This window comes from Caloenas nicobarica, chromosome Z (genome assembly GCF_036013445.1).
Source record: "Caloenas nicobarica isolate bCalNic1 chromosome Z, bCalNic1.hap1, whole genome shotgun sequence".
Taxonomy (NCBI): domain Eukaryota; kingdom Metazoa; phylum Chordata; class Aves; order Columbiformes; family Columbidae; genus Caloenas; species Caloenas nicobarica.
The window spans coordinates 47,239,217-47,265,256 of NC_088284.1; the positions used below are offsets into that span (position 1 = coordinate 47,239,217).

Sequence of the window (26,040 nt, forward strand, 5' to 3'; positions counted from 1 at the left end):
TTTGAAAGACAAAAAAAAAAAAAGTGACATCTTGAGTAAGTAGCAAAAACTTCACCTTCACAGGTTACACCCTTCACTCTGGCAAATCCTCTTGAGCAAGCTGTGTCTGGAATCAAGCCAGAAAGATATATCACTGCTTTAGAATGACAGAAGCACAGGAGTAAATAATTTAAAAATGAATGTATCTTCAGAATTCTCAACTAATTTGACTGTACAGGGTGGTGAGTGGTCTAGCCTCAATCAAGAAAAGTACTGACTCGTATGTATTAGTTAAAACAAGTAAATGGTTGAGGAAATTAAATCTTAAACAATTACTTTCCCATGTGCATTCCTTAGTGGAGATCAGAATCCTCAGCATCTCATTATATCAGTCTCTGCACTCAGATGCAGCTGAAGGGTAAATTGCCTGTAAACTTGCCTGAGGATTTAAAACTTTAGTGATGCCAGTTATCACTAATGGCTTTTTTCCCACTGCAGCTTAATGAAGGATCTGAGCAATAACATCATTTTAGGATATGCATGTAAAATGTAGCATGATTTAGTGATATGAAAGCTTGCTGAAATTTAACTAGTCAGAGAATAGCAAATTAAATGGCCAAATGTACCCAGTCTGAGATAATTAGATCTCTAGATTACTGGGGTTTTATTAGTTTTACCAGTCTAACCTGACAGTGCTGCTTCCTGGAGTCCAAAGTAATATCTTTGCTTGATGCTGCACTGCACAGTTAAGAGCTCAGTTGGATATTGTGTGCAACATGCTTGTTAGATGTGATACACGTGTCTAAAGTTATTGTTCCAATTAGAAATGAAAGGCTATAACATCCTGACACTGGTTCAGCTGCACGTGGCGTTATTCAAACCTTATAGGGAGAATGCATCGCAGTATTTCTCCACAAACTAGAGCACACAGTGAACACTCCTGCTTCCAACTTTTAGACCTAACCTGTAATCTAATAGTAGTACTATTCTGCAATAAATAATTGTACATAAGCTATGTATTTGAAAACAGCTGAAAGAAGTGTTAACAGCCCACAACATAAAAAGCCCTCAAGACTTTTACAAGACATTTCACTTTATTATTGTAGTCTTTACTTCCCTACACCAATGCACAGTCCCTGTGGAGATGAAACGTGTCATTAATAAAAGATTTATTCACATGTTATTTCCTAGCAACTTCAAAGTTATTAGAATGATCTATGATGGTGGAGATTACAAATGATGCTAAATAAGACAATTTCATTTCACGTTTTTTTTGGTGTTGTCTGTTTACTTGTTTTCTATACAGAAACTGATGAGAATCTATCTAGTGGTATTTCCTCTCTTCTCCCAAAAATGCAGGATATGAGGGCATACCTAATTCACATCGCTCACATGGGCTGCCCCAAGCCGCTCCTAAGGTAGCACAGCATTCAGATTTCAGTGTAGCACCATTGATGTTGACTTCACAGCGACTGTCTTGGATGTTAAGCCAGCAAGTCCCCTTCAGGCTATCTGCAGTGGAATAGAAAACAATACGGAATTGTCACAGCAAAAAGAGTTGGTATGCCATGTTCATGCCACCAGCAGACAGAGTACCAATGGGGTGCAGACTTCCGTCAGTGCAGTTTTCCATCAGAGTGATTTTGTACATATTTTAGACTAGCAGTGGTGGAAAGGAATAGCACTATTACTAGAAGTGAGCAATAAAGCACACTGCTTGAGCCATTTTATAGTCCAGGTCTCACAGCTACCAGAGATCCTTCAGATACTACAGTGGATTTATTTATTTGTTTATTCTAATGACTGATCAGTCTAAAATACAGAAGTTACAACAAAAGCAGGGATCATAACCTGTGACTCCCCCTTCCAGCTGACTACCTGAACCACTGGGTTATGAAATCCAGGTGCTCTTGCCTCTCTCTCACTCAGTTAACCTTCAAGGAAAAGAAAACCATAAAAATATGGGGAATAGGGGTGTGCTATATTATTTTAGCGGTCTGAACATGCCTGTTAGGTTATAGTCCGCTCTCTGCTCCTGAGGGCTCAGCTCCAGCACACGCACCTCATGAATCACAAACTGGATTGCCAGGCTGAGAACGCAGATCAGCTCAGGGAAAACCCGCTTCAGTAAGTGCCCAGGCACATCAGGCAGCACCTCCTGACTGACACACACTGAGCAGGGGGCAGATTTTCTTCCACAAGTGTTGTCTCTGCTGCCAGAAACCCTCTGGAATTCTTTTTTAGGTACTCAGAACGTCCATTCTTAAAACATGGCTTCAGTGCCCAAGCCACTTTTAAAAATCTCAGTTAGATCTTAAATCAGTTACATACTCTAGAAGTTGCACCTACAGCACCTTTGCTCGGTACCTTCACAGTGTTACACTCAAATGGTAGAGAATTTCTTGAAGCAGACAGCAACCTTTGTGATCAGATAGAAAAAGCAGTCTGTAAAGATTTAACCCAGACTGGGAGGTCAGCCTGGGTAAAGTTTAAATGCATGTGCATACTCAGAGTTCAAAGTGAAGCAAGTGGCCCAGATGAATTTAATGAGAAGACTAATGAAAGAGGAATAGGATTTGGCTTTAAGATTTATGTATATTATAAGTACAAAAACCCAGACTATCTATTGGGTGCTGCTGATCAGTATTACTAATACATCATGTTTAGGAACAATGTGCTTAAGATAGAATCATTTCAGCTTACTCTTTTCAAACAACTTTGACTTTTCTACAAAATTTTTATGTTATAAAATTATGTAGACTACAGACACCACAACCCTTCTTTGGCTGAAGTAACTGGAAAAAAATTGGCCCAGGAATGTGACTGGAGCCAGCTCTAGAAACTTAGCAAGGTACTTCGCAAACAGTTCAGTGTAAAACAGTTGTATTATTTAAGTTAGTGTTGGTCTAAAACATGTAGGGCAGAACACCACACTTAAGCAAGTGCACAAACTAACAAGGGGTGTAGAAGCGTGTAAAATGCATCTTTTCCACACCTTGCTCAGTCTTAAGCCAACATTCAAGACTTGGATTAACATAACAAGACAGAAGATGAAACATGGACAGTCATTAGCTGGGTTGGCTCTTAACCAGTCATCAGATGGGCATGTCCTTGGTCATCATATATCTCAAATTCAGGGATCAACCTGGGGAGAAGGAATATAGGTTCTTCAGCTGCTTTTACACCACATCCAGCTTGTTGCCCATATGTTGATAATTCTGCTTTATGTTTTCAAAATGTAAATGCTTCCATTGCTTTATTCACTAGAAGTTTCTTGAGCTCAATATTATTTATTTTTAGTAGTCAACTTTACAGGATGGAAAAATCAAACTAATATCTCAAAAATTATTTAAACTATACAAATTAGCTGGTGACTTCCCTCACATCAGCTGCATCTATATTATCCTGCCAAAGTCTGCTTGTCTTATCTTTTTCAGTCTCTGAGTTAATTTCCTTTATTTTACATAATCTCTCTTGTCCAGAAAAAATCTACAATGGGCAGTAACTGTGACTTTTGCTTTCGTGAAGTTATTATCCAGCATCAAAGCATTTTTTCTGTTGTTTGCATCTCTTTGATTCTGACTTGAAGAAGAATATATGCATACTATAGGCAGATGGCAGCCTACTGATTATGCAATGTATGAATTCCACAAATCTTGACTAAAACATGAATAAAAAGCATATATTAAGTGCATACTTCAAAAAGCACAAATGGCAGTATCCCTACTATATGTGCAATTCCCAAAATAGCAATGCAACACTTGTACAACCAACAGATGTATTTCAAAAACAATTCCACTTTTTTCTTCTAAGGCTGCAGCCTCAATACTGCAAACGCTGTCAGTGTGCAAGCAAAATAAATGCAATATACATCAGCATTTTTTGCTGAATGCTCTTGTTGTAACTGCTGAACTAAGAACCCTCATTTGCTGGAGGTTTGATCTTAAATTTGAGTGCAAATGTTGTGACTTGAATTCTGACTGGAATTTGAGCAAGTCATTTTTTCGCTACCCAAGAAGGTTCAAAGGAGGTGGCAAATGATTCATGGCTGTGCTCAACTTGTACAGATAATATGGATGCAAATGGCTAAAGCCACCTGGTTCTCCAGCCTTGATGATGAGCAGACTGAGCAAAAGAACCAGAGGAAGTGACAGACTGAAGTCTTTTGTCCACAAACTGTGTAAAGAAAGCCATATAGTTTTTCCATATAAGAGCAGCCTAATGTGTCCACAAGATGGTAAAAATCAGCTATAACACCAAGTAGCAAGAAACACATTGGAGCAATAAATTGTAAAAATAAGTTAACAGTGATGTTATGTTAACCCTTTCTTATTCTAATACTGTTGTTATGTGCTTTTATTGAAAAATTTTGTGCCATTTTTAAGTTTGATAACTTTAATCATCATGGAGAGAGAGAAAGAGAGAGAGAAAAAAGTAAAAGCAAGAAAGAGAAAGAGAGAAAGAGAGAGAGAAAGAAGGACAGAAAGAAAAACTCTAAAATGTAGGACTGATCGTGGTTCTGATATGAGAGCAAATTTGAAATTAAAGAAAAACTAGAGAGGAGTCAGAATCTGTCATTACTTTGATTGTTCTTACAAGAATGCAACACATGCCCAAACTACAGCGCTTATTTTAGCCATACATTTATGTTTTGTCATATGCTTTTCATATCTGATGCTAAAAGAAAGCTTTACAGGAACAATCTGCTAAAAAACATAAGGCAAATACATTCCATTTAAAAGTCTTTCACTGCAGTGCTAATGGGGAAAAAACCCTTGCTTTACTGTGGAGATGTAAAATGGCTTACATACGACAAGAGCATTTGCAAGTTTTTCACACAGTAAACTACCTGTAACTTCCAACCCCTTACTCACTTCTCAATAATCCAGTCTGCCCTCCTCTCTTCACTACCAATTCCAAAGGAAATTTTGCCAAGGTAGAAAATCATACAACTGGGCTCTATCAGGATAAATCTGTATGCCTGGCACTAGCTGTACTTCTGATTCTTCTTTCTTAACATATTCTCCCCTGTGGTACAGAAAACTCTTTCTGAGATGACTTTGGTCAACAGAAAAAAAAAAAAATTATTAGGCTTCCAGTATACAGGTGGCTCCTATTCTTCACTTTTTATCTGATTGTTCAGGTATATTTTTCTTTATGTTTTATGTTATTATCATTAATATTCAGGCCAAATGGAACATTGCATGGGAAACATTCCAAAGGAAATAATTTGCAAAGTAAATCCAGAACATTGTTACAATTAGGCCCTTAGTGAACTCGTAGCACCTTTGGATGTGAAAATACAAGAAGAATAAAAACAAGCAGTACAAAACCCATAGGTTAGTGTCGTCAAGAAATATCAAGAAATTAGTACAATGCAAAAAAAGAACAAAGTCAATACAAAACTTTACTGGCCAGTGATGCTACAAGGAAATCTAAGAGAAGACCTAGGCACAAAAGTAACATTCACTTAAAAAACATATTGGGGCATATATGGACTCAATCATTAAATGGGAACTTGAGCCTTTGCATTCAATTTCCTATCTAAGAAAATCTTGGCAAGGCAAGAAAGTTGAACCAAGGACACCAGACAAATCCATCTTAAAATAAAAGGAACATTTAAAATTAGCAGCATGCAGTTACGACACTCAAATCCAATTTATCCCACATATCCTACAATGACTTCAATTATGTTACACAAATGAGATGAAACAATGGCAGCTGGCGATCACCTGAGAAGTACAGATGTCTCCAATCCTTTGAGCTTTCTTGGAAAGGCAAGAAAAAAACCATTAATGAATGATTTTCAAAGATAATGCCAATGACATCTTGCAGACAACTGCTGCTGGTAGTTCCAGTAAAATCTGCACAGTGCTTTGCTTTTTTTTCAATGCAACAGAATCCTCAGAAGATGCTAACATTATTTATTTATGTAAATATAAATTTTATGTGTGTATACATATAAAACCAAGACAATACTCATGTGTTTGCTCCAGAGGCAGTGATTTTGAAAAACTCAGATCTGTCTTACCTTTACCAGCTTCCTGCAAAAGAGGTAAAGTATGAAATTGTGCTATAATGCAAAAGCCATTAATGTTTCCTTATAGCTAGTGAAGTCAGTCTTCACAATTCATGAAGGATGTTCTGAACTGATGAGATGTGCTTTCCTATCACTATTTGAGTTGATGTTCCTCCAGTTTTACTTGCTTTCTTGTCTCAGATTTAAAAATGGCCAAAGAACCGAGTGACCATTTCTGCTTTGTAGTTTTTCAACCACCAGACTAATCACCTTCAGCTGTACTCATAATCTCATTCTTCCAAAGGACAAGATAATTCCTACTAATAATAAGACACCCCACTCTTTCCCACCAATTGATACCTGCATTTCACCACTTTTGCCATAGTTTGGACATCCTCATGAATTACGTTTCTCTCAGTTTTTTCCTGCTTCCATGGAAATAACAAAATTAGTATGTGATTGTTTAGTCTTACCTACAGAACCAGACATATTGTGTGTTGTCATGGGGAAATTATCCAAATGCCTTCTTTTCTTGCTTTATTAATCAATATGATCAATGTTTTTCAAGTTACTAAGAAAAGGGAAAATAACGTGAGGAAACACTCACCAATACATATCAGTCCTGTAGAGTCCAACTTGCTGCCAGGTGAACATTCACAATTGAAAGATCCAAGATTGTTCCTACAGGCACCATTGACACATGGGCTGCTTTCACATTCATTTATATCTATAATCCAGAAACAAAAGACACTGTTAGAACTACAATCTGCTTCTGGAAAATATTACACAGTATAAATGCTGCTGCGGACCACTATTCACCAAGACTGCCTGCTATAATTGCCCCCCCTGCTCCTCTCAGCATGACATTCAAAAGATATAAGGACAGGCAGGTAGCATGTATGTGCATATGTATAGAGGAACATATTATGAAAGTATTAATTAAATGGCTCTTCTTTACAAAGATAGACATTTCCAAAAACTTGGACTATAAAGTTTTCCAGCATCAATTATAACTGTCCTGTAAGAAAACAAAACGCTTTTTTCGTAGAATGCAATGCCTTCCCAGCCACAACATGCAGTGCACAAATAAAAGCCTTATTGTTTCTGTCATTTATGGCTCCATGTAGGCTTTGAAAGAATTCATAAAACCTTGTCAGAAGTAAAATATCACAAAGCTGGCTGTGATTCTCTAGTTCTGGAAAGCATTCAAGAAGTAGGAGTTGAAGCTGGAACACTGTAAATGGTACTTCCCTCTAGCCCCTAACTCCTTCTATTTATTACCCTTGTGAGTTTTTTAAGCCTGTTCACATGTAAGAATAGGACCTCTGAAAACAGTATTATTTGCTGATTATTTTCTCTTAAAGTGAAATCGGTTTTAAGATTAAAACAATACTGGCAAATTTGTTCAAAGAACATTTGCAGATGCATATCCAACATTTCTTCCTCAACTCAACCAATTTAACTTTTTGATTTGGGTCCTGAACCAAGCCATACATTCTAATCCAACCTGGCAGTTCCTTTGGTAGGCCAGAAATAAAACTGATTAGTGCTTGCTTATATTTGCTAGTAGTGCTTGAGGAATAATGTCATATCTATAAACTAAAACAGTGTGAATCAAATTAATTATAAATTAATGCAGGATCTAGTTAAGTACTGGAAACATTAAGAGCATCCAGAGATCATTTTCAACACAAACTGTCTTCCTTATTTTTTAGAAGTCATGAAAAAGGTACCATTTGCTACTTTATATGCTAAGATGCATCAAGCCTTCATTTCACTAGACATGTATTATTTAATGATCTTCTGGGATCAAAAGGAATAGTTCAAAATACTTCCCAAATTATGTATATATTATTAAAAAAAAAAGAAACAAAAAGAGACGGAAAATGCCCAGAAATCACTAAACTTAGGAAACTGTGATGTCTCCATGGTAAAAGCAAGCACTTAATTTAAAATCCAATTTTGACAGTCTCTTTACTTAATGGAATTACTTATGAAGTGAAAAGAGGACTTGTCTTTGAATGCCAGCAAGTTTTTGAATAGTGACAGAGCTTTATATTTGTGAATTCTACTCTTAAAGCTGTGGCTTACTCAGCTTACACATTAATTATACACAGATGTAGAGACATAAAATGTAGGAGGCCTTATCGGGTCAAGACAGTGTGTTAGATGAACACACCCACGCAGCTTGGATGGCTGGCTGTATTGGGGTAAGTGTGCCGGCAGTGCCCCAACTGGTAAGGCCCATCCTAACTATGGGAAGTGCCCAAGATGGTAAGTCACATCCTACTATGGGCTGGTAGTCCCGTAGGGCATTAGGCAAAGCTTCCATGTTTCTCTGCAAACAGCCTCCAAAGAGATGCGTGGCCCTGTTGTCTCTGCCCGGGTCCTGACCCAGTTAACTACAGAGACAGCAGCAGAGTGCACCAGCAGGCAGAGCCAGGCTGCGTCTGGCCCTGCTCAGGTACTGACTTGATGTGCTGCGAAGTGCAGTACAAAGGTAATCAAGCAGATCTAGAAAGCCAGTTAGTTCTGACAGAGCAAGCTCTAGGTCCTTCTATATCCGAGCTGGCAATCTGGAAGGCTTGCCCACATTTGTCTGCTCTGCATCCCTTCTCCTCCCTGTAAATACATTTCACACTTTATTACCATAGGTTTTATTGTCCAAGCTATGCTCCCTGCCTCCCTTGTCTCCTGCTCTCTCCCCAGCCAGCAATATCTGCTAGAGGAGAGCAGCCTCCACTGCTTATGCAGAGAACCCAAATATCTGGTTCCCACAATTAGAAACAGATCACACTGAGACAAAGAAGTAATCTTAAATATGCACTGTATGTCAAACAATTTTCCACATAGAAATGCTCTTGGAGAAAGATACACTTTTTCTTCCCTTCCATCTGCCACCTTGCTTTCAGCAGTATGGCTAGCTTTAAAAAAAATGAGACAAAATGACAATACAGCACAAATGAACTATATTGAAGCTATATACAGTTTCTCCCCATCAAAGGCATCAAATGTTCCCTGTCTCTTAAAGTCCAAGAACAAAGGGACGTCCAAGGAAGGTGGCTGGAAGCAAAACATGTAACAAAATGGTTCTTCACACAACAGGTAGAGAAACTGGGAATCCTTGCCCTGTGAGTGATGCTGAAAGTCTGCACTAATCCATGTTGGTCTGGAAAAGTTCATGGAAGATAAATTCAGTAAGGTCTGTATAAGGCAAAGATCCTGCTTCTGGTGTCAGAAGTCCCTGAACCACAGCTGTTGGAGACTGAGAAAGTATCTTTGGAAAGTAATGTTGTATGCTCTGCTGTCGGTCAGAAGGATCTTTGATCAGTATCTGCATTTATGTCTTTGCTTTTATGCAGATATTATTCTCTGTCCAGTTAGCTGCAAGTGCTTTACCCCGCTTTTAGCTAAGATGCAACTTCAGAGAAGTTCCGATGAGGGACCAGGCATAATCTGTGCCACAGATTCTTCGAGGCTTTTGGACATGAAAAATAGTATTTACTGAGCAAAATCAGGCTTCCAACTTGGCCACACCTGAGCACATTTTCAGAGTAAAGAAGCACTATCCTGACACAAATGCTACTCAAGATATTTCAAGCTGCAACAGCAGAGAGGAGCATCAGCTTTTTAAAGAAAAAGGTCACAAGGTTTGCATGTTTCTAAATATACAAATTAACATTTTCTTGGAAATGAACAAAAAGCTTTGTCTGAATTCTTTAAAGGCAAAATTAAAATCTAATCTGTCTCAGACACCCAATGAAAAAGATTACAGGTGAAGTGCTTGAAGATTGCTGCAGCTATTTATAGCTGAAAACAGGGGATTTTCATGTAAAGTGTCCCACAGTTTTAACAGCTGGCAGCCCAACCACACACAGGTTCACACGTACACAACCAATGTGCAGGACAAGACACTGTAATAAGGAGATACCATATTCCGAATATTTTTTAAAAAGCATGAAGCTAAAAATACATCACATTTATAGAGGCAATATCACCTTATAATTCCTGTCTTTAGTTCTCCCTGTTACTTAGCAAGTTAGGTTTAGAATCAATTTTCTTCTAGGAAAACACATCTTGTATTTTGGGGTTTCAGAGTTAATAAGAAACCCAAACCTATCAAAAACTAGTTGAGGGCCACACTCAGAAGTCAGTGTCCCCAAAACTACAACCAAAGATAAGTGAGTAAATGGAGACGGAGGGGCTAAAGCATCTAGAGGTCAACACTTCATGATGACTGAAGCAGCTCTCTTGACTTCATAGACCATGTTATTCATTCTCTGCCCAAAGACCCAACCTGAACGTACGGTAGAGCAAAACCAGGGAAAAACACAAAGACAATACATCATTGTCAGAGCTGACCACTTTCTATACTGCGAGAACTGCCTGCCCATTTCAAGCCAAAGTCAGACAATCTAGTCTAAATCTTCACCCAAATTTGCATCAAATGTTATTTGGCAAAACAGCTGACTCAATCTGCCAGGTTGCTGCTGTCCACAGGGGACATTTCCCTTCATCCTTCCTCCTCCTTTCTCTCCCAACCTCAGCTTCTACCCTTCTCAAGCACCAGTGCCAGCCCCTCACTGATCTCACAGACAAATAAGTCACTTTCCATCTTCTGGGATGAGAACAGCAAAAGTTGGTTGCCAAGACTGTGGGTGAGGGAAGATGTATCAGGGAACCAGCCTCCTCCACATTTCCCTTTACCCTGGTGCATGGCAAGGCATACTCATCCCATTTCTCCCTACGGAGCAGAAAGAGGGAGAGCAGCTTTCACTGAGGATTGGGGTATCCATATCTGGAGGCACCAACTTCTGGTTGTTTATAAATCAATCATGTGACTATGCTCTAGGCCTTTGACCCTGAAAAAACCAGTTTGTTACTTTCTGCTTTTGACAGGATTCAGCACTATGCTAGGAAAAAAGAAAGAAAGAAAGAAAGAAAGAAACAAAAGAAACAAGACCCAAACCCAGTGATTTTGGCTATCAACAGGTTTGTAAAATAGCATTGGCTTTTTTCCAAAACTACCGTTCAGGAAAAAAAAATAAAGGATGAATGCATTTCAGCATCAGTGCTCTGCTGAAACAGTCAAAAAAAGTATCATAAGCACAATCTAAACAAACACCAAAAATTGTTTCCATGCACCTTAAGTGGTAATTTTAACAACAATAAGAAAGAAATCAAATTGATTTTAATACTGGTTTATATTTTAAAATGAAAGCCAATATGTTTGAAAATATTAATCAGGGTTTTTTTTTTAAAACAATTTCTTAAGTGAGTGTACGTTGTAAATGTCAGAGAAACAAAAATTGAAACAGTCCACTGTACATTCCTGGAAATGAACTTCAAAGCACATCTGGTTTATGTTTAACTAGTTATGTCACTGGAAACACAATTTAAACCACAGAATTTGTTGTAAAAATATCAGCTTTCACAGCCTCTGGAGCCTTGAATAACACCCCCACTCCCCACAACAAATTGAAAAAACTTTCAATTGAACTATAAATGGGAAGAGTGAAGAGTTTTTTTGTTTCTTCACAGTTACTAATGAGAGTCATATTAATTAAAAATGTATGTGTGAGTAATAAACATCAGAGCATTTTCAAAGCAGAACACAAAGCTTCTAGCTACGGAAGTTTTTTACAACTAGTGAACTTGTAACTCCAAACCGAATTACGTAGTGTTTCTTTGAAAGCAGAATTTGGACAGAAAGAGATAGATTTATTTCTCTACTGCCAACTCACTCAACATTGGAAAAAATGTAATACATTTAATAGGTTTTATACATAGTTTTATGCCAATTCCCTCCTGATAAATTTAAGTATCATCTAACCATGAGATTCAAGATGACAGATCCTTCTCGACCTATATATACAAGTTAATGTTGAGAATAATATTGAAAGGAATTGAAAAGCCTTCACATTCTGCTGTACAGACAACAAAAAGTTTTAGGGTGATAACAATAAACTATGCTCAGAAACAAAATACTCTTACAAATCTGAAGTTTCAGTTATCAGTTGTTTTTTGTTCTTGTTTTTTTTTTTTCTAAGTGAGAAAACAGCATTTTTTTTCTTCCATTAACAAAAAGCTTTATTATTTTAAATATTACTGTGGCATTCATGCCCAATCACAAGCTCATCGTTTAAAGTTCAGCAGACATACAGAAATATGAAATACAGCCAAGAGAAGCACAGCCAGATTTATTCTATGAAGCTAGCTATGTCATAGAATCATAGAATGGTTTGGGTTGGAAAGGACCTTAATTATCAACTAGTTCCAACTCTCCTGCCATGGGCAGGGATACCTTCCACTAGACCAAGTTGCCCAAAGCCCGATCCAGCCAGGCCTTGAACACTTCCAGGGATGGGGCATCCACAGCTTTTTTGGGCAACCTGTTCTAGTGCCTCAGTACCCTTATGGTGAGAAATTTCTTCCTTCTATCTAATTTCAAGCTACTCTCTTTCAGTTTAAAGCCATTAGCCCTTGTCCTATCTCTACATGCCCTTGTAGGTCCTCTTTAGGTACTGGAAAGCTGCTATAAGGTCTCCCCAGAGCCTTCTCTTCTCCAGGCTGAACAACCCCAACTCTTAGCCTGTCTTCACAGGAGAGGTGATCCAGCCCTCTGATCATCCTCAGGGTCCTCCTCTGGACTTGCCCAAACATGTTCATGTCCTTCTTATGTCGGCGGCTCCAGAGCTGGATGCAGTGCTCCAGGTGGGTTCTTACGGGAGCACAGTAGAGGGGCAGCATCATCTCCCTCAACCTGCTGGTCACACTTCTTCTGATGCAGCCCAGGATACAGCTGGCTGTCTGGGCTGTGAGTGCACATCGCTGGGTCATGTTGTGTTTCTCATCAACAAACACCCCCTTTTCAATCACAAGCTAAACCTGATATCACCATGAAAGGGCGATAAGACAGGGACAGATCTATTCTTTTTTAGGATCTTTTGGAATATCAAATAATACTCCTTCATTAGTCTTTGCAGGAGTCACAGTACAAATATTGCAAACATGTACAGAAGCATGTTGTTTTATGTATATCTAAAAAGAAATTTTAAAAAAAGAAAACAAGATTAAATGCATTAATTAAAATCTCACCAAACCCACCAAACAGAAACCCAAACAGCCTTACTTAATAAGCCTGAATGATCATCTCAGTAATTATTCTTTCACAATAAAATAGATTTTAATTTACATCACAACTAGCTTAAATAAGGTGTGTGTGTGTGCATTTTCTACATCATGCTCAGGCTGCCTTGAGTTGTGAAATATCTCAGTTCCTGTATTACTGGATGACCGTCAGAGACACTCTAATGTGTTGGTTTGAATAAATCATACTGGTTCTTTATTCATATTTTTAGAATTGCTTCATAAACTAGTAATTTGGGGAATGCACCTAATTCCCTCAGACAAAACCTTGAAGTAGTCACATTACTTAGAAAAACACACTAAGGTGCAATTAAGAGGAGATATGCCTGCCATTTGGATTTCTGCTAGTATCTTGTCTTCATATACTTTCCTGTGAATTCTATTTTATCTTAACTCTAACTTTTTTTTTTTAATACTAGGGTTTGCAGTCAGTATCAGCTGGCAATGCTATCTAAAGAAATCGCCCTCTTCTCAATGAACTATTAATTCAAACGAACAATTAAATTCATTTCTATTCCAGGACAACTGTCCCTCATTCTCTTCTCCACTTACAGCCTCCTCACAAACTAAACAAGATAAGGGACTCCCAGATTTGGTTCACTATATCATGATCCCCAAACTTCATCTAGCACAAGAGAAAACACTGCACTGATGATAAAGATGTCCAGAAGACAAGGCTGTCCCAAGGCTGTGGTGGCTCAATGTGGCCATGAAACCAAATTTTTGTTGTTGTCGAATCCTAATTTCAAGCCTTTATGTTAATATTACTATTATTATGATAATTAAAAACAAATTTACATTTTATATTTGAAAAGCTATATAAATTTTATTTCAATAATTTTGGCTAGGTTGTTTGCATTCTGGCATCTCATTCATCTACCATTTGGTCAGTCTTATGCTTTGAAGTTGATGGCTTTGTCATCCTGGTAATGAACTCTTATTCTGTTTTTCCTGTCTAGAAGAATCCTTAAGACACATGCAAATTAGGACACATTGCAAGCCTTTTTCACAGCTAGAAATCTTTGAGTGCATGGAAACTTAACATATAGACAGACCCTGAAGAATAAATTTCACCTGTGCATTGTGTATAGATACTAGGCACTGAGACAGCTTTCCAGAGAGAGCACTATAAATCCATGAGCGTATGATGTAAGAAAAGCCCTAATCTGAACAAGTGCTACTGATTTGTAACATACAGGGAGAGAAGAAATTTTAACTTTTAAAAGTGACCTCTGAAACACACATGTACTAAAATATAAAGGAACATAATTTCTTTTGAACAGTAAGGGTGAAGAGGTGAATGACTTGATACTGCCAGAATTTAAAACATTTCATGAGATGTTTTGAATGCAAACACATGTTAACTTTCCAAACAGTTGGAAACATTCAAAGCACTATCGCCTCCTCCCCATGTTGCTTGGTTCGCCTCCTCTGCTGAAAACTGGCAAAGAGCACAGGAGTGCTCCTCACCTGTTTCGGTGCAAAGTCAGCCTGTCCAGCATGTGCTGCTGAGGAAACGGTTTCAGTTAACCTGACTGATCTTACACAGCAAGAATGGTTTACAGAGTGCTTCCTCTTTTCTTGCCGTATGTTTGTTTAGCTGTATGGCAGCAACTTCTGTCTGATCAGTAATAACAAGCAGCTGAGGAAAATAATGTCTTCCACTGCTTCAGACAAATCTGTATGAAAACATTGGTTCATATAATAGGTATTCCATAGCAAAGGATTACAGCTTCCCCATTGCTCACTCAAATGCAAGAATATTTACTATAAAAACTTTCTAATGATAACAAATATTGAGATTTACAGATCATGGAACCAAATAAAAAATAAAGCAAAGACTAGTGAAATTCTACCACACTAAACACTAATTTAAAATGGAGGCAAAAGCTAACGCCTCTATTTTGACTTTTTCATACAGCCTAATTTTTTTACAATTAAAACTTCTCATTGGTTTCTGCTATGTAACATTTTCATTGCTCTAATATCTGTGTTCATTAGTAATATAAGAAAGCAATTTTGATTATACTGTAAAAATAAAGGACAATTTTAGTACCACCAGGCAGTAATTTCCAGATCCTGGAATTCAAGCATCACATAAAGCATCACAAATACCAGAATTTGATCTAGAATTAACTATCGCCAGAGGTTGTAGGCAGAAAATAAAGCAGAGACTCTGTGATCAAAACATTTACCTAAATGACAGAATAGGTGTCCCTGCTACATGACCAGAGGCAAGTATATATTCATATATTCATGTTTATTCCAGCTTAAAAGTGTTTTATCTAAGGAAATGAAAACATTTTCATATAAAAGTGAACTGATTACTTTGAAAGAAATTCAATGGCAAGACCCAACACTAAAAATTACTGCAGAGAAATTTAAGAGGATTTATGCAATATCTTAGTTCTGTCTTTTCCTCTGATATTCATCACCACTCTGAATCTTTTGTGATCATTTAGCTTTAATATTAGTTAATAAGCAATAAAATTCACAAAACTTGCAGATTTTTCACCTTCGCATGTGTCTGTCTCAGTGCTGAACACATAACCCTTTGGACAAGTGCAGGTGTAGCTTCCAGGGGTGTTTCGACAGAGTCCATTATCACACAGCAGCCCGTTCACTGAACATTCATCAATGTCTGCAAAAAGATGAATTAGAACATACCAATGAGTGCAAATGCCACGAGATGTCTTCACCTCCACAAGTAGCCCATGTTGCTTCCTGCAGCAGTAATTATGTTGCTGGATATGCAGTTTTTTACAACAGTGACTGAGCAAAGAAAAATGCCAATTCTTTTCAGATTCTCTTTACCAAAAAATCTGGTCTGCTTCTAAATTTTTTCATTAGCAGCCTCTAAAAATAGTTCATGGTTAGTCTTAAAATAATAATTACATTTTCCTAGGAAGTCCTTGGGATATCTGTCAGTTGTATGACTATGTCACCATGACAACTTCACGCAGGTCTATCTGCTTTGAAACCAGCATTTTTTTTAAACAACCAAATAATGGTGTTAGATTACCATTCTAGTCATGTTTTATAGGCAAACATTGATTTTGTTATCCATGAAGTGAATATAAGTGTCAAAACCAAAATTGTATAGTGACTGTGTGGCAGACATCTCAAGAGTACACATATGTACCTCCCCTCCAGAGGTATATTGTATTAAAAAAACCCCCTATGATTAAGACCAGGTTATCAAGCACACTGAATAGGAAAGTCCCATAAATTAACATCACTCCCTGAACTCCCCTTATGCTAAGTGCAAATAATGCTAATAAAAAGCAATCAATCTTCCTCATTGACCTACTGTTTATTTTTTAATAGAAAAAAAAATTATTTTAAGCTACTTTCCTTTAATGCCCATCACACATGGCACAAATACTTAAGTTTATAAAAGAATACTCAGAGGACAAGCCATGATAAACCTAGCACCGTCTTCTGTTTCAGGGTGCTTCCTATTTTTTGAGTGCTTGATTTCTCAAACTTAACATTGCAACTGAAATCTTAAATCAACTAGATTTTTTAGAGTCTATGTTCAAAAATAAAGAAGAAAAACAAGAATGCAATATAATTACAATCCGGAAGCTTTTGGTTTCCCAACTACATTAGATTTTGCAAGCTATGCTTATAAAGTCCTTTAGGATTTGGACAATAAAGTCTAAATTTCTGCAGATGATGAATCTGATATTTAAGTTTGGCAGCTGTAAAGAAACTCTTCTAAACTAGCTTGTCCTTAATCTAGCCTCATCTGATTTTAACCAAGTAAAGGAGGATGGATTTGGAATTCAACATTTTCAATGGCAACAGACTTTAATTTTGAGCTTGTTGTCATATGATGCCTTAACCCAACTAGCAGTATTATGAACATATTATTTCCTTAGAGTCTTGCAGAATAAATTCAGATTTGGACTGCAACCTATTGTGATATGCACTGTAAAAACAGAACAATATAGTTCATGCTCTTAAAACACTTAAAACTGACAAAAAATACTTTCTGTATTCTGTCTGATGACCATTTTTATTTCCTGGCAGCTCATAATCTTTATCATTAATAAAAAGATTTCAACTCTTTATTTTTGTGTTCATGATTATTTTTTTGTGCAAAAATTCTACTATCTAAAAATAAATGCATGTTCACAGTCAGTATGTTGTATTTTTATTTAAATAATTAAAGAGACATGTACCTATACTAGCACTTACATAATCCCAAGTGTAACTAGATAAATAAAATCCCTTGCCATAAAATCCATTCGGAAAATGAATATTATGTGAAGTATTTAAAAAAAAACACCAATAGTTTTCAGCATCAGTGCCTTTCCTGCCAAAAGGTCATATTTAGGGCCTTTAGACAGTAACTAGCTGTAAAATTCCTTAAGTCAAGCAGATCAAAAGAAACACTTCTATTACTTTGTGTTTACTTTGCATCACTAGGAATGTTTGGTACTGAAATAATACCACAGTTATATAGTATAGGTTTTCACTATCAAAAATGGTGGGGTTTTGTTGATCATACATACCCATGATAGGTCAGGAAACTTTCAAGTGTAGAGAGAAATAATTATCCAAAATAAACACATCAGATGGCAGGATGATACTTAAGACTTTCTAATGGCTTCAGATAGATTTTCATTAGCTTTTCATATAAACAAACTTCAGGCTTCTGTTTAGAATTACAGGACTATAACGGGACTATAAGCAGTATTATTGTGCAATATACCTGTGGTATAATACACTCTTTTTGGGTGTAAGAACTCTTAAAAGAAAAAAAAATAACTGAGTTTCATGCACAACCATGAATAATAAAATAAATTACACAGAGAGTGAAATGTATAACATACGTATCTTCTGTTGGGTATACTTAAACACTTGCAGAAATCTAGATACTGTAACAACAGTCTGGTATAAACTCAAACCAAACTACAAAGACAATTAGAAGTTTCTGAAGTGAATCATTCCTGTATACTGGTGACCTGAAATTCTGAAGAATAGAAGAAGCACTGTTGCACTTGAGCTTACTGTTCAGACATGATTTGTGAAATCCTAAGAGTGGGTTGTTACTTCTCATGAGCTGAATCTTTCAGAAATTAGACGACTAAGTGTGGAGCAATACATTTTGCTGTATTTGTGTAACTTAGGGAACAAATTATTGCGTAGTGAAGAAACTGTGTACATATACCACCATTTATCACTCATTATGCCAATGACAGCCATCTGTTACATTTCATCATGCAAAATTGTGACCTTCAGCTCTTGATAAATTATCATCCAGCCTTGAAAGAAACACATTTTAGGTGGTCTTGACAAATGTGTGACATTAAAATATAACAAAAATTGATACATGCTTTTGAGAAAATTAATTCCTAATCTGCAATGATATGTCCTGCTTACACTTCACAAACAGTAGTAGCCTCCACCAAATAACAGAAAAATACACCTGTGAGAATATTAGTTATGCAGTGACTGAGAAAAGCAGTTTCATTAGATAATTTTTGCATTTTTATTGTAGCTTTATGAAGCAGATGTCTTGCAAACTGAATTAGGCCAAATTAGCATCAATATAGTGATAAATTATTCAAAAAACAATAAAAAAATCAAGCAACTTACCTACACAATTTCTTCCAGAAGGACTAGGCTCATAGCCACTGTTACAGTTACAACGATAGCTGCCACGTAAGTTTTCACAAATTCCATTATAGCAAATATCAGGATCCAATGCACACTCATTAATATCTGTATTAACACAACACAGAAGATAACCAGATACTAAAAGATATGAAAAACATGATCATGCGATAGATGTGGATAACATCTGACTTACTGGATGTTGGGGCTGTCATTCAGACCAAAGGTATAGCAAGTGTGCAGTCAGAAGGCTGAAATAAGTGATTATTTCCCTCTATTTGACACTAGTGAGGCCAAATCTGGAATACTGTGTCTAGTTTTGGGCCACTTCATAACGTTCACATGGGCCCACCGCTCAAGCCTGTCAAGGTCCCATCTCGCTCCCTCCTTGATCTCACTGATGTGAGGCTGACTGGTCAGTAATTTCCAGGGTCCTTCTTTTTACCCTTTTTTTAAAAATGGGTGAGATACTCCCTTTTCTGCACTCACTGGGGACTTCACCTGACTGCCATTCTTCAAATATGACAGAGTGGCTTAGCAACTAATCTGCCAGTTCCCTCAGGACCCTGGGATGCATCTTGTAATGTCCCACGGACTTGTGTATGTTCAGGTTCATCAGGTGGTCTTGAGCCTGATCTCCTATGGTGGGAGGGACTTTCTTCCTCCATCCTTGATGCTCAGAGGCTTGAGAGAGATGAGAAGAATGATTACCAGTGAAAACTCTGGCAAAAAAACCTGTTTAGTATCTCAGCCTTCTCCATGTTGGTTGTCACTATTTCTCCTGTCTTATTTATGGTGTGTGTTTGTGTCTGTGTACCTTTTCTTGTAATCTTCCTTTTCTGTCCAATGTACGTGTAGAAGCCTGTCATATTTTTCACATTTCTTACCAAACTCAACTCCAGCTTTGCCCTAGCTTTCCTGATCCCATCCCTACACATCTGGGCAGCATCTCTGTTTTTTTCCCAAGATACATGTCCCTGGTTCAACTGCCTATGCATTTCCTTCTTACACTTTAGTTTGAGCAGGAGGTCCTCACTCAGCCTTGCTGGTCTCCTGACTTCCTTGGCTGATTTCTTACGCATGGGAATAGAGCGCTCCTGTGACCAAATGAAAATGTCCTTAAAGAGCTGCCAGCTCTCTTCTGCTACTTTATCCCTGAGGGCAGTTTCCCAGGGGTCCCATCCACTAATTCCTTAAAGAACTGAAAGTTTGCTCTCCTAACATTCAGAGTCCTGGCTTCACTCTTTACCTGGCCTATATCACTCACAATCATGAGTTCCACCAGGGCATGATCATTTCAGTCCAGGCTGCCATCAGTCTTGACCTCATTAATAAGTTCATCAGTGTGGTAAGCAATAGGTCCAGTAACACTTATCCTCTGGTTAGGCTGTCTATCACCTGGTTTAAGAAATGATCCTCAGTGCATTTGAAGAGTCTCCTGGACTACGTACAGCTTGCTGTGTGTCTTTTCCAGCAGATGTCAGGATGATTGAAGTCCTCTAGCAGGACCAGTGCCTGACATATGAGAAAAGGTTGAGGGAACTAGACTTGTTTAGCCAGCAGGAGGGAAGATGAGAGGGACACCTAATAGCAGTCCTCTGATCTTAATAGATAGTTGCAGAGAAGATGGAGCCAGACTCTTCTTTGATGTACACAATGACCGGGCAATAGGCAATAGTCACAAGTCATAATACGACAGGGGAAATTTTAACTGAACACCAGTAAAACAATTCTTCCCCATAAGAGTGGTTAAGCACTAGAGCAAGCTGCCCAGAGAGGCTATGGGAACTCCATCCTTGGAGATTTTCCAAACTGCAATGTGTAAGGCCTTGAGAAACTTGATTCAACTTTGAAGGTACCCGTGCTCTGAGCAGAAGGTTAGGTTGGATGACCTCCAGATATCCTTTCCAACCTAAATCAATAGGGAACTATGTGTTTGTAAGAATACCTTGATGCAAAATATCTAGCCTGTACACTCAGTGCCTGTGGTTTAAAGATGTAGGTAAGAAGTTATAAATTATTAGGAAACACAAATACTTTTCCTAATACAGAACTAATGCATAGGTCAATACCACAGCAGTCATAGAAATCATAGCACTTGTTGGAAATTCAAAATTTTTCTCAGATCAACAGAATAGCATGATGAATGAGATATATTCCCTGAATTTACAGGCCCATACAGAATTTCTGCTGTAGTTGGAAAGTTCCAAAATATTCATATTAACTATAAGAACAGGAAAAGGCTAGTTTTAATATTTTTTTGTCTCTGAGGAAAAGAGGGTTTTTCAATATTAAGTTATTTCTTCCCATACGGTAAACCCATTACTTTAAACAGTTCCCTTTCCAAACCTTGGAAAGAACAGTCAGGGTGCTGGCCTAGCTCTGACTTCACAAAAAGCTTGTTTTGTACTAGTACTGCTCAAATTTTTATATAGGACATTTCTTCTTTAATCATAGTGCAGTTTAGATCATGATTTACATACACTCAGATATGTATTTGGAAAAATCATGCTATCCCTGGGTTAAACTCAAAGCTATGAAACATCTGAAAATTTCATAAGAAAATATGAATTGGTGTAATATTTCAGCCTTATGCTTTCTTTTGAGCAATAAGTTTTCTGTAGTTTACTAAACTTGTTCGTATCTTGGGACAAGACACACAATTTCATGACTCTATCTCTCCTTATCAAATCAATGATTTCAGAAGGTCCAGCCTTTCCTGTCACTTTTTTATTGAACCAGACCACAAAATCTCTGTCCCCACCTATGTCAAGATTTCTGTTACAAGAAGACATAAAGGTTTTTGACTTGTTAATCACAAGCTGAATGAGAGGAGTAGGGATGTGGTGACGGACTGCAGTCTAATTAACAAGCTCTGTATCAGCTAAAAGTCAAATAAAATCTCTATGACACTTCAATGATAGTGTATTGACTCTCAGTCTTGATAATGAGAATGCATGAGGAACACAGTAGAATTTTTATTAGGGATTGAAGGTGGGATCAGTTTTCCTCTTCCTTAGGAAAAAGAATTAGCAAACAAAGTCCTTTAGTATAAGCAGTGACAGGAGTAGCAGCAAGGAAATTGTCTGCAAGGTCACTGCACAAGATGTACAGACAGTACTAGGGTTTTGTCTAGAGTTCCAAAGAATGAGGGACTTTAGTTGAGACATGAACCCCCAAGAGAGTATAGTCTTTATCATGCAGTTGGTAGAGACCCCAATTGGTTTTATGTTTTTAGTGACTAACTCTATGTTTTCCATGCATCCAAAAGAACATACAAACTCCCTGCCAGAATACATGGAAATTCTCATGGCGGGATGCTGTTGGTACAACAACATTATGGTGCACTGCCATTATTTCTCCATGAAATTTAGAGGTCCTTCAAATGGACCTTGTATAATTCACTGAAAAGAAAACTGAGAGAAATTACAAACTTTATGGATTTCAAATTACCTGTAAGTTTGGCAACATGTTAAGAAATGAGCTCATAGAGAAGAAAAAAACTATACATATACACTTACAGTATTAAACAGAAACTGAATTTATTTTATTATAGTACTATTTTTAAAAGTTATGTAGGTTGTTACTAACTATAACAATCAGAGGGCCTCATTTTGTTCCTGCTGAACTGAATAGGAGCTTTAATGCTGACAAGGATAAAAGCTATACAAATTAAATGACTGGAAATATTAAATGTACAGTATCTGCTTTAATTTGGCTGCAACTTTATTAACTCATCAGGGAACTATCTGGCAATAGATCATAATACTGCATTCCACCATTTCTTTTTCAACCCGCTCTGCTTGGCAGCTGCAGCATCCATCACCCCTATTTCAGACATGGCTCAGCTATTATTTATAAAATCCCTCTCTCTGTGGTACTAGAAAGAGGAGTTGGATCTTTACAGTTCCCAGTGCTAAATGCAAGGGCTAACTTTCAGGCGTTTTTTTAGGAGGGTCTTTTTTAGTAAGCTCCCTTCCAACTCCAGCTCACCAGAGAAACAATCCCTCCATGGAAATGGGAGAACTATCTTACGCTTATTCAAAAAAAAAAAAAAAAAAAAAAGACTTTTTTTTTTTTCCTTGTCAGAGTGAGGCAGAATCCAACACTGTAGAGAATTAATTCTGGCGTTTTCTACTTTGACAATGAAAATACTAAAATCAACATATTAATATTGAGGCAAAAAACTCCAGTAAATTAATGAAAAATATAAAACTCAGTATATATATATTTTTAACCATGAATCATATGCATTAAATAAAATGTGCAACATACCTCGTCCATCCACAGTAATACCAATTCCACTGCTACACAGGCCATGGAATTCGGCTACTCAATTGAAATGAGTTGTTGGGGAAAAAAGAAAATGTTATTTCCAGTGTTTTGCCCTTGTTAATCCTAAACCAAATCCACCTGATCTTTTTTCAAAATAATTTTTCTACAATGTAACTAATAAAATGGCAATGTTCACATGAAATAACTATTTATAGATAAAAAATATGTCAAGTAACATTCTATCCTGAACTTTCACATATAGACAAAACCAAAATCTGCTAGCAAGTATTAAAAAGTCAAGCGATTTCATTACAGTCTTGACAGTACTGCCTCAAGTCACTACTTCCAACCCTAATGCCAGTTTTACTTCACTTCTTCTATCTCAGAAAACGATACTGAATGGAAATACTTTCTAAGATACATAATCTCAGTTCTGTATTCAAGAGATTTTTTTTTCTCAATCCTCAGGTTTATTTGGAGAACTGATTCTTATAAAATGAAAAACAGATTTCTAAGATTAACATGAGCTGCTCCGTTAAACTGGACTGATTTGACTAGGAAATTTACAGATTCATCAGAGAACTCTGCTTATTCTCTTTGAAAGTATTACTTCGTATAGCCAACACTTAATTCAGGGACCCAACATTATCCACAGTATACTCAGGTCCTTCATCTTGAATTTTGTCACAGTCTGGCCAACTCTGGAACTAGGGTCACATCAAATGTTACAATGCATAAAAACACAAGCACTCACCATAAAATACCAGACATTTTTCTTTAAAGGAGAAAGTATTTCCAGAACAAGTGTACAACTCCATTAAATATTCTATTCACTTCTCTTTAAGGCACAAAATAAACGAACAACCTGATCTGAATAAGATTTTTTAACGTCTGTACGTTCACTTTAGTATGCAAAGAAACAGAAAATTTTACCTGAGTTTTTAGCAGGGCAGGGGTGACATGGCTCTCCAAAACCATAGTCAGGACTGGCACAGCAACATTCAGACTTTGTCACAGCACCAGGGAAAGGACGAACACATGCTCCTTTTTTGATGCCTCCATAGCATGTGCTACGCATATGAGTATCTAAGAAAGCACAAGCAAAGAAACAATTTATTTCCTCAGGCTGAGAATGAAATGTATGTATACTATTTCAGTGAGGGTTAAAAAAAAAAAAAAATTGTTCAACAAAATGGTTACATTGGCTCCATCTGCTCTGCTCTGCTACAGTAGTCCTGACGGCATCAAGGCCAATTCTAAAAACAATTAGCTCGTGTTTTGGTTTTTGTTGTTGTTTTGGGTTTTTTGGTCATTCCAGGGTTAGATGTCTTTTGCGTATTTGCTTATAGGATAATGTTGGAGATCTTCTAACAAGCATGTGAGCGGACGTGTGGTTGAGATCTGCAGGATACAGATGGAGTAAACAGCCTTTAGTTTTAGCTCCTATACTTCTACTAACGCTCATCTGAGCTACGGAAATACTCTCTGTTTCAGGCATCCTTATGGACGAGGCCAGAACATGGCTTTAATTATGCTCCTTGTCATTCTTCCAGTAAAGTTACCATACGTACAGGCACATGAGCCTGGGTGCATTCAGAAATTAAGCAGGGTCTGAGGGAATCCAGACAGTTACCTATTTAACAGATGACCCTAAAACGGCAAAGAAAAGTTGCATGAAAAAACGTTACAGTGGATGTTGAATATCCTGTGCCAACTGGAAAAAGAACTCGCAATTCCTTATGTGTTCTGCCTGCTCTTTGAGTGTTGTAAGCTGGCTTCTATAAAACAGAACATAAATGTTTTGTGTTGCTTTTGGTATCCCACGGAACAGACAGTTCTGGAGCACAGTTAACTATGGGTCAGATTTCAGGGCCTATTCCTTGCCAGGAGTCTAGGTGAAGCCTGCACAATTTGCTTGCACTTCACAGCAGGAAAAGATTATTATGCTTGACAACAATCAAGAATTCTTCGACAAGAAATGTCTGTTCATGTAGTCTGAAAAATAATTAGTTGCATCACATCCTTTCCCTCCACATCTAGCAAGTCCAGATGCCACTCTGCCACTAATAAAGGGGCTTCATTAACTGCCCTGTCATGGAAGGGAAGGCTTCGCCCTAGTTATGTATCTGGGAGAGAAAGGAGAAGCAATTCTAGGGAAGTAAATGGCACCAAGGAAAACTGCAGGGGGAGAAAAGATTGGAAAGTGCTACTAATTTTAGAACACTAGAGAGCTTACTTTATGTCCAGCATCAGAGTTTAGCATTGATTCTGCTGTAACTGTGTAGCTGTTTATGGGAAACTCTGCTGTTTCTCAGAGAATAGCATTTCTAAACTCTTAAATAGCAGGTCAAATAATGGTATGACAGGGTCTTTGAGGTATGCTTCTGCAAAATAACCAGGGTAAAATAAAACTTAGCTAATTTGTCCTGGATGGCTATAGCTTTTGGCAGAGATGTGACCTGCCACCTGAATTATAATTAAAAGTGTCTCAGCAGAGAACAAAACACATTACTCAAAGCTATAGTCATAACTCAGCATCTAAGTTCTGAGGTGATGCACAAATACACACACAGAGGCAGCTGAGGTAACCAAGCATAGAGCTGCAGTTAGTAGTATAGCCAAACCTGAAATGCCTGCAGATAGAAGTTTGGCTCTGAGTATTTAGCTAACTGTTCCTTTTCCAAGCATTTGTTCCCCATCGCTGTATTTTTTTCCCAACTTGTATAACATTTTGTGATTGACTCTGCCACACTTATTAATACTAAATAAAAGAGAAATTTATTCTATGTGAATAGTATCACCAGAATCAATGTCGCGATTCAGAAGAAAAATACAGCTCAAGGTAAGAGTGAGACGATCAGACTGTAGGCTCTTGGATTTTATAGTTTTGCTAATTGCCTAGCACACTTATGGGAGTACTGTTAAAAGGAAGACCTATGTAACTTATTAACTTTCAGACAAATACTCTTCTAGCAGCCAGAATGTCTGAAAAG

General features: G+C 37.5%; 1 protein-coding gene across 3 annotated transcripts in view; it reads right to left on the reverse strand.

Moving 5' to 3' along the window:
• Window positions 1-26,040, reverse strand: part of FBN2 (fibrillin 2) — a 169,658-nt gene that overhangs the window by 69,244 nt on the left and 74,374 nt on the right. For all 3 annotated transcript variants that reach the window (XM_065657769.1, XM_065657768.1, XM_065657770.1), the window contains exons 16-22: window positions 23,981-24,133; window positions 23,048-23,101; window positions 18,755-18,880; window positions 15,663-15,788; window positions 6,606-6,725; window positions 1,354-1,491; window positions 56-106 (exon numbers count right to left, since the gene is read on the reverse strand). In XM_065657769.1, the coding sequence (XP_065513841.1) occupies window positions 56-106; window positions 1,354-1,491; window positions 6,606-6,725; window positions 15,663-15,788; window positions 18,755-18,880; window positions 23,048-23,101; window positions 23,981-24,133 (768 nt within the window). The remainder of the gene's footprint in view (window positions 1-55; window positions 107-1,353; window positions 1,492-6,605; window positions 6,726-15,662; window positions 15,789-18,754; window positions 18,881-23,047; window positions 23,102-23,980; window positions 24,134-26,040) is intronic.